The 13,381-nt window shown below is 41.9% G+C and overlaps 1 protein-coding gene across 1 annotated transcript in view; it reads right to left on the bottom strand.

The window, feature by feature from the left end:
* Nucleotides 1-13,381, bottom strand: part of igsf3 (immunoglobulin superfamily, member 3) — a 93,453-nt gene that overhangs the window by 65,723 nt on the left and 14,349 nt on the right. Inside the window, exon 2 of the mRNA XM_042494995.2 lies at nt 3,494-3,874. Within this exon, the coding sequence (XP_042350929.2) occupies nt 3,494-3,874 (381 nt within the window). The remainder of the gene's footprint in view (nt 1-3,493; nt 3,875-13,381) is intronic.

Here is a 13,381-nt window from a genome sequence, read left to right as displayed (position 1 = left end):
TGATGTTTCTATCATGAGGCTCATACTAAACCAGAAGAAACAAACATTCAAAGGATAGACATAAAGGGTCATTTGCGTGACAACGACAACAAAAATGTCGAACTGGAGCCATGAAGAGTTTCAAGAGCTTTAGTCTGTAAGCGCGAAATCCATAATTGTCAGACAAATTAAAGAAACGGCAAGAGACTCAGTTGTTCATGACTAAATTGTTAACCAGCTACCTCATCAAAGCATATTCTGCATCATGTCCTGGGTCACCCCTCGCCTAAACCAAACAGAATTTCCCGTGGTTGAGAATGCTTTTTACAAAGACAGTTTCCATATGTGTGCTTCAGTTGTTAAGAGGAAACTCTGGACAATGTCCTGACATAATTCTCCAGATGTCCAAAATTCATATGATAAGACAGCTTTAATTTAATGAAAAGCAAAACCAATTTATCTGTTATGCCTGGAGTAAGCTTTGTTTCTGCAGCTTGACCCAACGCAGACCCAAAAGAAAGCATACTGATACTGGTGCTTCTCAGTGCCACTCAGTAAGTGAAATGGGACACAAATAACTTGAATTTTCATCCAACAAGCATTTGGTTTGCACGCCCTCAGAGTAAGGTCAACCATGTCAGGGACACAGGCATGAAGTTATAAAAGGAATGGAATCTCCATCTTTGACAGCTGTGTCTTCAGCACTGCGGGCCTGCTGGGTAGATCTGTACACGTCTTCACGAGAGAGAGAGAGAGAGAGAGAGAGAGAGAGAGAGAGAGAGAGCAGGAGACGGAAACTAATGCTACTGTTTGAAACAGTCACACATCTCGCCAACACACCGGGTGTGTTATTGAAACAGCTCTGGGCAAGGGAAGAATTCAGTAGGTGTGGGAAGGAGGTATGTGTGAGTGTGAGTGTGTGTGTGTGTGTGGGGGGGGGTGATTGAGATTGAGAGAGATAGGACAGTGCTTGGTTTGGTTTTCCCCGGAAAGAACAGGTGGGACTTTGTGTGAAACTGGAGTGCAACACTTCCTCTCATCACACTCCCTCAAAAGAGCACACACAGATTATTGTTATTGATTCCTTGTTTGTGAATGTCAACGATCTGATTGTGATTCAGCTAATGCCTTGGTTTGACTTGGACTTACAGACAGGGGACAGGGTTCCCTCAAATTTTCATGGATAAAAACACTTCTTAATGAAATAAAAAATAGATGTCTTGCCCTACTTGCCTGCTGTTTTTCAAACTTTTCAGATTCAAACTCCACTCAAACATAATTTCAGCTTGGCATACATGAAGGTAGAGATGGAACACGGGGAGGAAATGAAGAAATGTATTGATGGAAAACAAAACATCACATATATTAGAACAAAGTCACATCGACAGCCATAGAAAAAGAAAAAGTTGCCACTATGTCACATAATGTGGAAAGTTAAATTAGGGGTGAAGGAAAAAGTCGATACAGCATAATATCACGATATTTGTGTAGTAATATTGTATCAATACACAAATGCCAAGATATGATTTTTAGAATTTAATTATTATTTTGAGTACCAGTTAAACTTTTGGTAGCCTTCTTCAATCAACAATCAATTGCTTTTCCATTCCACTAAGCACAATATGCTGCAATACAAATGACTAAGTGAAAAACTTATCGGAAAAAAACAGAAGTTTAAAAGTTTTCCTATGGGGACACAATTTACAAATATATTAACAGGTACACAGCAAATCTAGGTCAGGATAGTATTCCAAAGTATTTTGGGGGGGCTCTTGGCAAAGAATCGTGGACCATCAGCAGTGTATAGGCTACCCGATGGGTTCTTAAAGGCAACAGGCTACATGCCAGTTTCACAGACAGTGTGAGGCAGGCTCGGACTGGCCATCAGGCAATTCTAACAAATACCAGATGGGCCAGCCCACCTTGTAGGCCGCAAGGCTACCACCAGCAATGACAGAAAAAACTGTGGGGGAAAAAAAATGACCACCTTACGGTTGTGTGTTTCTGTGAACCAGTCAAGTTGCAGTTACACGTTCATCCATGTCTGTGAAAACATGATTGCTACACACACATCTCTTCCCCCTCTAGCACAGAAGATCTAAACAATCTGCACAGTTTCAAGCTAAGTGTCACCAATTCAGTATATGACCAAATGTCTCCCCTTCTGTTCCTGAGATATGACATAGACTATGGCCAGAAAAAAGTGTTTTTGCAGAACATTAAGACAGCAAAGTTGACCTTTGACCTTTTGGATATAAATGTCACCACGTCTTCATTTTATCCTTTAAGACATTTGTGTAAAACTTTGTCAAAAGTGTACGACAGCTTAATTTATGGCCAAAACATGTTTTGTAAGGTCACAGTGACCTTGATCTTTGACCCACTAATTCTGCTCAGTTGATCCTTGACTCAAAGTGAATGTTTGTGCCAATTTTTAAAATATCCTCAAGGTGTTTCTGAGATACTGCGTTTACAAGAATGAGACAGACAGGTCACAGTGGCCTTGACCCCTTGACCTATGACCACCAAAATGTAATCATTTCATTGTTGAGTCCAAGTGGAAGTTTGTGCCAAATTTAAAGAAATTCCCTAAAGGCATTCTTTAGATATCATGTTCAAGACAATGGGACAGATGGACAACTGGGAAAACATAATGCCTCTGACCATGGCTATCACTGGTGTGGAGGCATATAAAGAAAGTCATCCCATCTGATTAGAGTTTACACATTCCCAAAATTATCAATAACCAACCTGTACTGTAAGCTAGGTGAAGTGGTACCGGCCATCATCACCTCGAGGGCCACCTCTACAGTCTACGGTCTGAATAGTAGACCACAGCTATGATTGATGAACATATCATTGCTACTGAGGCAGTTCTGTTCATAGATGCTTGGCACAAGCAGTAAAATCATATTTAAATCAATATGGAGCACCAGGGCGATGTAGTACCCCTCAGCGCATCACCCTATTGGGATACATTTCGCAGCATATTATTCCTAGGTTATTGTGCTTTTGGCTCCTGTGCTCTAAATCCTGGAAGGTAGCCGGTAGTAATGGGGCCAATATAGAGGAAAATTGCCAGGGCCGAATATGTTCCCAGTCCAACCCTGGTGTCAGAGGTTAACTTTACCTGGGACCTCATCACAGGTTAATCCATCCTTGAAACTAATGTGAAGACCACATGCAGCAAAGCTTAATCTCTGAGCTGCTGTAATCACGACACTGCCACAGAGGTGGGTCGTATTACATTAGCACTTTGAATTATCTCTGTGTTTCAAAGGTGCTTCTGATCAGTAACGCTTATTTAATTTAATTATACAGCACCCTTTGACCTATGGTTGGCTTCGTTTTTAACACCTTGAGCAGATCTAACACTGATGCATATGTGTGTTGTTACCACATGAGCATCTGTGGTAACAACATTTGGTTTATCTGTACACACAGGTGGTTTATCTGTACATTGACAGTGTGTGTTTGTGTGCGTGCGTGCATGTGTGTGTGCTTAGAGACTCACCAGTGAGGTTGGTGCGTGCGCTGTAGGATCCCAAGTACCGCCCATCAGTGTTGGGCGTGTAACACTCAAACAGACCCTGGTCCCTCGCCTGCACTTTGGTGATGTGAAGCACAGCTGAGTCGCCACTCAGCCTCTCCACGTAGATCTCTTTACTGTTGACCCTCTGGGCATACACTGCGTAGGCATAGTTTGGCTGAGCCGTGCTCACGATGCGGATCTCCCTGTCCGGTGCTGATGGCAGGTACATGGACCACTCAAAGTCCTGCTCCACTCCCTCTTTATAGCCCGTCACGTTGCACAAGATGGTCACGTGAGAACCCTCAGTCCGTACTAGCGGTCCACTTTGCACCGTTACCACTCTCTGAGCCACGGCAACACTGGCTACAGGCGGAGATGGGGTGAGAGAGATGGAGAGAGAAAAGAAAAGAGAGAGGGAGTGAGGATGGAGGGCAGGGAGAGAGGAAAGAGAGAACATTGGTTACAAAACTGCGGTTTAAATATTTAGCATTGGCAGAGTTTATGCACCCCACATCTCCCAGGAAATACTGAACAGCGCGACATGTACAGCTAAGCAGCCGGGAGAGTGCTCACTGAGGTTAAGGTGTGCACATACACACACTCACACACACATCTTTTGAACACCACTAACCACTTAAAACATTCACAGCATCTCTTTTTAACAGCTGTCATCTGATCACGCTCACCGCTATTACATGGTGTCACATGTTAACCCTTTACCACACGAACAGCACCGCAGCTACACCACACTGGAAGTAAGAGGCAGCCATCTGGGAGTCAGGAGAGACGTCAATGTGAGCTGGTTAAACACATATCAGCAGGGCCTGTTCAGTGTGTCGTGTAGGGAGTATAGGGCTGGGTATCTTATTTAAAATTATGATACCAGTACCGCAACCAGTACCCCCTTAGAGAGAAACCGATATCAATAGAGTACTTTATTCAATGCCCATAATGTGAGTGGAGTGGCATGTAGCACGGCCACAATCAGACTTAGCAGAAAAACAAACACTTGAACAAACATCAGCGTGGTAAGAACTACCTAAAATGACAGAAACCATGTTCTGAAAAAAAATATTTGCATGTATTTTGAGTTTTTAGTTTGGCCAATGTCCTATCTGCTAACAAACAAAATGGTGGGCTTTTTGACCCGTACTGCAGTCAGCCACCAGCAGGCAACTGAGATATTTCAGTTTTACTTTTGGAGAGCTGTTATGTTGTCCATCTTTATCATACAGTCTGCGTGGCAAATGTTTAACTGACTGTTCGTCTGCACCAGGAGAGGAGCAGCAGAATCACGTCAGTCCGGGATCAGCTTCCAGGTGCAAAACTTCAAAAGCAGGTGTCGCTTGCCTGGAGATGTTTCAATACTACTTGGTACTGGGTTTTGTCTGATGCATTCATAACTACTCATGATTACACTGGCATATATATATCGGTATCTGCATACATAGTGGCTGAAATGTTACAAGAAATTTCAGTGACATGAAAAAATTATGTATGTTTGAGATCATTTAGAAAGGCGCCATTAAGTTCTAGGGTCTGTCCACCTGCAAGCACTGACAATTGTATTCACAATTTTGTCTCACTCGGTGCATATCTTGGTCAAAGTTCTTTAAAGGATCATAATTAAAAAATGTTTGTTATGAAAATTTCCTAAAATAGTTAAGCAGATTTGTCAAATATCTCAGTTCTAGGCATAAAACACAAATTTAGTCTAGAAATTTGCTTCCCGGAAGCATTTTCTACTCTTCTGATTAGTTTTATGAGGATTTGCTTGTACCAGCACTGTTTAATTTTTCATTTAAGAGAGTCTATATCATTTGCATTTTGCAAATAACAACTATGACCATAGGAATCTAAGAGAGAGAGACTTCAACATTGTTTTTTGCAAACCTTGTGTTTAAAAGGAATAAATAAGAAATCCTCTATTCTCTTATGTTGCTCTTATTTAAACAAAACACGTAATTAGCGCAGTGAACCATGAGTCGTGTACTAAGTATTGTAGCAAACTAAGACACAACTTCAGCATTAAAGCCCAAGCGAAGGCTGGTTATTACTATTCAGTATGTTGCTTTGTAGCCTATATTTAGGTAGACAGCATATGTGAATCTTGCCTCAACCCCTTGCATTCACATGGACACACAAGTCAAATTCACTCACACACACACACACACACACACACACACACACACACACACACACACACACACACACACACACACACACACACACACACACACACACACACACACACAGTATTCACCATTCAGGGAACAACTACAAACATCCCTCTCATTGGGGCCGGAGACAACAGAGCACTTACACATACCCCCCCCCCAAATCCAGACAGAGCGACAAGCACGCTGTTTCCTGTCTGCACAAGCAACTGGGGATTGCAGCTGTGTTTGTGTGTGTGCATATGTGTGTGTCTGTGTGTGCGCGTGTGTGTGTGAGAGAGAGAGACAGAGAGAGAGAGCGAGAGAGAAAGTCTGTAAGATGCTGTGTCTGAGGGCACAATACTTGGCATTAATAATTCACCAGAACAGCTTTTTAACTTCAACATCCTCTCTCCTCTCATAGTAACTTTCTCTTACACTTCCACTACACCCCCACCTTTCATTCACAGTTATTAGTGCGAGTCAATTTTTGTATGTGTGTGTCTATGCGCGAGCTTGCTTGACTGTGTGTCTGTGAATCTATGTTTTATTTTCCTTCCTGCACTTGGAGGAGCTGCAGGTCTTTTGTCTATCGCTTGTTTTTTGAGACACATTCCACTCATAAGCCTATAAAATATTTACAAATCCATGACTTCTTATGCGCCAGGTGTGTGGCCGCAGTTGGATGAGATTAGAATTCAGTCACAGTGGCATACCAAAGTGAAAACTGATTGAAGTAATCTCCTTACGGCTCTATTTCTCCTAAAAGATCCCCACAGGACTAATCAGGATAGAAATCAGGACACTCTCCTCATGAATGCTGCAACTTTAAAATGTAGACTTATTAACCTTATTCCTAAATAAAAAGGGGAAAAAGTTTTATTTTGCCAAGTAGCACAATTATCTGCAAATTAGCTGCCTCTGAGTTACAGCAGGAAAATCATAAAATACTGTAGTGACAGTAAAATAGCAAAATAATGTGAAGTTACTGCAGTGTCACTGAACCCTAACTGATGTGTCAATAGAGGAATACTATAAGAATACTATATGAGGCTTGAAATTATACACTGAGTCAACTAATGCTCCAAATGTATTCTTTAATAATTCTGTACTTATTATTAATTTACCACATACACACTGCTTACATCTTACACGCATCCCTGCTGAACAATATTAGGCATCACCTAATGCTTTCTTTACATGAATACAGCAGACATAATCAAGAGCAAATGAATTGGTTTTTTTTTGTTCATTTATTTTTTTCCACATGGAAATGAAACTGAACAAATGAGTACTTAATGTAACTGTGGTATATCATTCTGGAGAAAGACAGTTGATTGTTGAGTGTCATTCCCTCGCTGTCAAATACAACCTTGGATTGGAGGTCAAACTGAAACAACAAACCAAAACGTTGGTATGTGATGACATGGGAATGAGACTCCACAATCAACTATAGCCCCTATCACACAAGCACTGCAAACCTGAAATTATCTAGACATCACCCAGGGGAGCTGTATGTGTGAATGCAAATGTCTGCATCACTTGGATCAGACATTAAACAGATTTTACCCTGCCAGCTCCCTGTTACAGATACTTTGTAATGTCCAATTCAGCCAGTGTGTGAATAGAGGAGGTCATTGTCCGGGGAATTTTCAGTGAGTAAGCGGGCTTGTTGATGACATTTCTATCATGACATTTGTGTGAAATAAACATCCAAGGGTGAGAGAGAAGGAACATTTACACGGCAATAAATATTTCTAACTGGAGAGATGACAAGATTTGAGACATGTTGTCAGCAAAAGACCAAATCAAAAACCAGCTACATGACCATGGTGTACTCTACGTCAAGTCCTGCCTCCTGCAAACTCTACCCACTCACGGCACTCCTGTTGGATGCTGCATCAGTGAAAGGGAAACTCTTATTTCTCTCTAGAAATACATACTGTACTTTTAACAAAATATATATTTTTCTTTTTAAACAATTAGGGCTGTTCCAGACTCAGAGTTATGTTAGTTAAATCAGATTTGTCAGTTTAATATGAATATTCGATGATTGTATTTGTTTTTCCATATTAAGTTTTAGTTTGAACCGGCTAAGCAAGGACTTTCAGGTTGATGGCACGAACAACAAATCACAAAAACGCAGGCATTTTTTGCAGACGTTAGATATCAAACAAAAGCCAGAGACTGTGTCATTTTCGGTTGCTGTGAGCTGTAAATTCACCACCTCTGAGCAGAAGAAAGAAGACAAAGTTATATCGGAGCCTTACAGTGCAGATTCTCTCTTCCTCTATGCCGCTGCAGCACGTCAGCTGCAGACTCTACCAAAGAATAATGCGAAAATGAAGAGCATTCACTCCACAGCAAAGTCAAAACGTCCACTGCAGAGCACTGACATGCAAAAAACAAACCTGACTGCTTGACTTGAAGCTATCTCAGTCGAGTGAGGGGTCTCCGACTGATTATTCCAGTCTCCGACTTTCAGGGAGTTTCCCCACAAAATCCTGACATCTTTGTCAGTAGCTAAGATAAAATGATGCAAAGATCTCAGTAATTGACTGAAAAGGTAAAGGTCTTATTTAGCTGCTGAGAACATGAACCTCCACAAAGTTGAACAGAACTTTTTCAGAAGTCTAGAACATGTTCTGCTAAACTTTACGGAGGTTAATGTTGTCAGCAGTTAATCTGGCTCGACCTTTTCGGCCTCTTACCAGCAACATCTCTTTCCACCTGCACATACTGCCATACCGCACTGCTGTAAAACCAGAGGCCATAACCTGCAGAACATTTGGCCACTGGCATTAGAAAGTCAGTCAGCACAGGAAATCCTCCACAGTGAGCAAATACCAAACACTGTGAGAGCTGAGATTGACAGAAAATCTACAGTGAAGTGTGCTGACTGAATCTGGTGGAGCATATTATGGGATACATTAGGTAAGAGGCAGCCATCCATTCTGACTCAGACTTTGGTTCCCTGTTTTTCTTCACTGTGATGTCAGTGTGCTAATCTGGCGGCGCCCGGTCTACCCACATCCAGCTCAGATCAGGTCAAAGCTGTTCCGCTGCATCACTGCTTCTCATGTTGCAGCTACTCATCCAGAACTGCTGGAAACATATTACTCATACACCCCAAAAAAAACATACTACTCATACTGTGTTGGTGCACTAAGAGCTCTCCTCCGCGCGCCTGTCTTCCTGTCATCCTCCTGAAACAAGCTGCCTCCTTACTTCTGATTACTCTCACTCCCTTCCTGCATGTTTCACCCATCATCAATCCTTCCCTTCGTCCTGCAGCTCCGCTCTCTCTCTCTCTCTCTCTCTGTATATTCCTGTCTCTTCTCCGTGCCTCGCGGTTCTCTGCATCTTTTCAGGCAGGATTTAAGCAGCTCTGTGAAACTTCAAAGTGCCCATCGCTCTGCAGGCTGTTTAGAAAGGCTGACAATGACATACCAAACCCTGCAGACCTTCAACTGATTGCTCTATTCCACCACCCTTCCACAATAATCCTGCGCCTGCAACCTCCCCCTCTTCTTCACCTCTGGCTGTGCTGCCTCGATCTCCGAGTGCCCATATTTGCTCAACAAGGCCTCAGATTTTCTATTATTAACACTCATCTCCATCTCTGCATACCGACGATGTCTTTCTCCTCCCACCCTCGCTCTCTCTGGCTTCCCTCTCCTGCGTCTCATCTCTCATCTTTGCTGCCGGTCGCTTCCCACACAGCTGGTGGACTGGACGCAGAAAACATGCGTCTAGTGTCAGATAATGGTGAATGACCACGGACAAGCTCTCTAACTGACCTTGCTGTTTGTCGGCTGGAGCAATGGGAGCAGATGACTCCAAACACACACACACACATACACACACACACACGGAAAGCTGCAAAGAGGATTATGCTAAGTGGAAGGGGGGTTAAATACTAATCCAATCATTTGTGGCCAGTGTCTTATTCTCAGTGGAAACAGCAGGGAGGCCACTAGCATTCATGACTACTACTCACACCATCACTTGTCTATGACACATGATAATTATACACCGAGAAAGGTGTATAATAAAAACGCTGCAGGGTGAAAGTAGCATTAAGGACGTTCACAGCGGCGTGGAGATGTGCTAATTTGGAGAGTCGAGCTGCCCACCTCACCTCTTCTTGCCTTGCTTTTATTTCTTATTTCACACACATACACATATGCACGTGAAAACAGAAGACACAGGAATGACCTGCAAGCACGGGGGGGGGCCGATACATCATTAGTGTCAATAGTACCAAAACTAAGTCATTCATTACTGATACTTGTGACAACAGGATAGACATGAAAAAAAATGCGCCTCTATCTAAGAAATGAGCCTCTATCTTCTATACTTCGGCCTCTTTTATTTAGAGTAGAGAAACTGTCTCTGAAAACAATGTTTCTTTCTCATCTTCCAGCTAGAGCCTGACATCATACACTTAGTCTTGGATGGATTATTGAATTGTCCCAGAGTGTCTGCCTCCCCCCCCAGGCCTTTACCTGGAAAATGTCACTCAAATAATGAGGTATTGACCAGACATAGACTCGAAATGACCAAAAAGATAAGAAAAAGAACTGCAGAGAGACACAAAATTACCTTAAAGAGACGCAAAACCATTATAGAGAGGCTCAAAATTACATAAAAAGACACAAAATCACCCTGAAGATACACAAAATCACTACAAAATATAAAAAAAGGACACAAAATTACCCAGAGGAGAAAGAAAACAACTAATATAAGGCTCAAAACAAACAACCTACAGTGATGCTCAAAGCAACAAAAAAAGACAAATTACCTCAAAGAGACACAAAACCACCACAGAAAGGCGCAAAACAAACAAAAAGGAAACAAAATTACCCCAAAGAGACACAAAACAAGAAGGGTCACTATAACCAAAAAAGACACAAAATCCCTTCAGGGACACAAAACAACCTCAAGGAGATGCAAAATAATGGCATACAAAATTATCAGTAAAAACAATTCCACACAAAAATGCACAGTGACTACAAAGAGATGCAAACGACAACAATAAAAAGAGGCTTAGCAACTATAAAGTCTGTGTATCTTGATCCTGGGCAAGAGTTGGTGGTGCCTTTAGCATATCTGTGCCCAGGGGCCGATTCTCCCATAATCCACCCATGCACTCAGTGCATATGCTCTCAGCTGAACCTCATTAGTTTAGAGACACACAGTCACAGTCAATGAAAGAAGAGCATCATCTGTTACATCACATGCATGTGTTTAAAAGGCAGTAGTAAAAAGAAATGCTTTGTTTTGCAAATTACTTGGTCGGAATTAAAATACGCAGGCAGCCAATTAATGATGCATTCACCTCATAAACCATGACACACTGCTCTGCCTCATGTGGTAGTCAATAAGTCACTTTTAAAAGCTATTGTTTAAACACCTTCTTGCCATTACACATCTGGTCCTACATCCTCCAAACATTTTTTTTTCATATGAGAAATTTCTGTATTTGGGTTTTTCTCACTGGTTTGAAGTATGCTCATTTGGTAGAACGTGATATCACCCATCGTCATGCACCAGTCAAGTACAAGATTTACTCTGGTGGGTTTTAAACTTTTCCATGTCAAGGACCCCTAAATTAATACACACAAGGCCACAGAACCCCACAGATGTATTTTATGATTGTCAGCTACAGCTGAGCAGATAACCAACGAGGAAGAGAAACCTTTCAAACAGAATATTTACTCTGAGGGTGCTTTTCATTATGCCAACGTGTCTCCTCTCTTCACTCACTCAAGTCTTTCCCTCCTGTCTCAACACCCTTGTTTCCTTGGTCTAAGCAGTCCCAGAAGCTTCCACTCATCTCGGGCCTTGTCTCCTCAAGGTGTGTTTAAGGGATTGGAAGATCGTCCATGATGGTGGAAGGGGAACAACTTCCAGGTCACAGGAGGATAGAGAATATGATGTAGTTGGCATAATGAAACACACCCTTTATCATATCACGCTAACTATTTTAATTTAATAAGTGACAATAAACTATCCCCAATTCTTCTGGGGACCTCTTGGAACTCCCCTTAGGGACTCTGGTGTTCCCCAGATCCCTGGTTGAGAACCAGTGGTGTACACAGTCAGGGAATTTGAATACCAGCAACACAGTCCTGTTGAAGCAGACTTGTGGAGTTTGGGAGTTTAAAACTCTAAATTAATACTAAATCATAATGTTTTCTTTCTGAACTGTAAGAGTTGTTAATCCAGTCATGAATATTTAATGATATAGAGACACATTTAAATTTGGAACCAAGTTTAGAGTCTTTGAAAATAAAACATATTTGTTCACTATATCAAAAATGTTACAAATTTTGTCCCTAACATTACTTAGTGTTAGATCAAACTGTGTGCTATTGCAACCCCCCCCACCCGAATGGTCCGGTGAACAGCAACTTCAGAAAATTCTCCACCAAAAAAACTTTCATTTTTTGGTACAAAAGTTGACAAGCGGGAGAACTGAAGTAGCTCCAGCCGGTGAAAATATGAATTAATTAAGAACATGCTTGCTAGACATTTACAAAAGAGGACCTAGTCAATGTCGTATCTCCCCAAGGGAGGTTCAGACTCATCGCACAGATCTGAAATCTTGTGAAGATTCTCAGACAGTGAGGTAGGGATGGGCAAGGAAAGTATTGGATGGTAAAAGGAGAAGAAAAAGAGGAACAAGGAGGAAGCTAAAGAGAAAACGACAGCTGCCTCTGGGGTGCTAGGAACACCACAAAAACGCAGAGAACTAAGTGAATATACAAGCGTACCGCTGACTTATGTGCTGCACATACATGTGTGACAGAGAGAACTAAACGCTGGAAAAAAGATGGATAACATAAGAGTAGTTTCCTTTTTGCACTTCTCAGCCCTGGTTAACCATTCTCCAAAATCACTCAGCATTTTTCTCCCTCTAGGCCCCTGAAAGGATTTGACCCTGTTAACATCATTACCAGAGAGAGCATGAGTGCGAGGGAGACAGAGAGATTCCAAGATGAGGGAAAACTGGAGGGAGAAAGATGAAAGCGGCAGAAAGAGGAAACATTTTCCGTGTAAGGGAAACGTTAACATTTATAGAGGATATGGGCATGGAGCAGTGCGAATGGTGCTTGAAATCATGCAACAAAATAAAAATCCTGCGTGAGCTTCATTACATTGCACCCTGCAACATTATGATTGCCTTTTCTTTCATTTGCTCTCATCTTCTCCATCTAAATTTGACATAAGAGAATTTGCTTCTGCGCTTATGCAGTGTAAAACCTCACATTGTCCTAAAGCAAGAATATTTGGTTGCACACTCATTGTGCATGGCACTGGGTGAGCATGTCATCCAAATGTAAACCATGTAATGGAGTGATGAGAATCCCCACGCTTTCTTCCCCACAGCTTTCTCTGATTCTTGGATCTTTGATTGATGGGCTCTAGGCAGTATCAAATATTATAATTCAGGCCTCATTCTCCACTCCTTGTCTTTCCTGTGGTGATAATCATCATCTGCTCCAGAATGTATAAATCAGTGTAGCAGGGGCTGTCATTAACAACCTCTGACCCTTCTGCCAGCTTCAAAAACTCCAACAAATCCCACATCCACTGCCGAGTTATTAACTGTGATGTTTTAAAGACAGACGAGAGAGACTGCATGTTTCTTCAGCGCTGCAGAGAAAGCTAAATGATTTTCAGTGTCCAAGGGAAAACAGTCAAGCTG

This window comes from Plectropomus leopardus, chromosome 10 (assembly GCF_026936395.1).
Source record: "Plectropomus leopardus strain MGB_pleo_1.0 chromosome 10, ASM2693639v1, whole genome shotgun sequence".
In the NCBI taxonomy this organism is placed as follows: Eukaryota; Metazoa; Chordata; class Actinopteri; order Perciformes; family Serranidae; genus Plectropomus; species Plectropomus leopardus.
The sequence above is the reverse complement of the archived record's forward strand: the minus strand, read 5'-3'. Positions and strand labels throughout refer to the sequence as shown.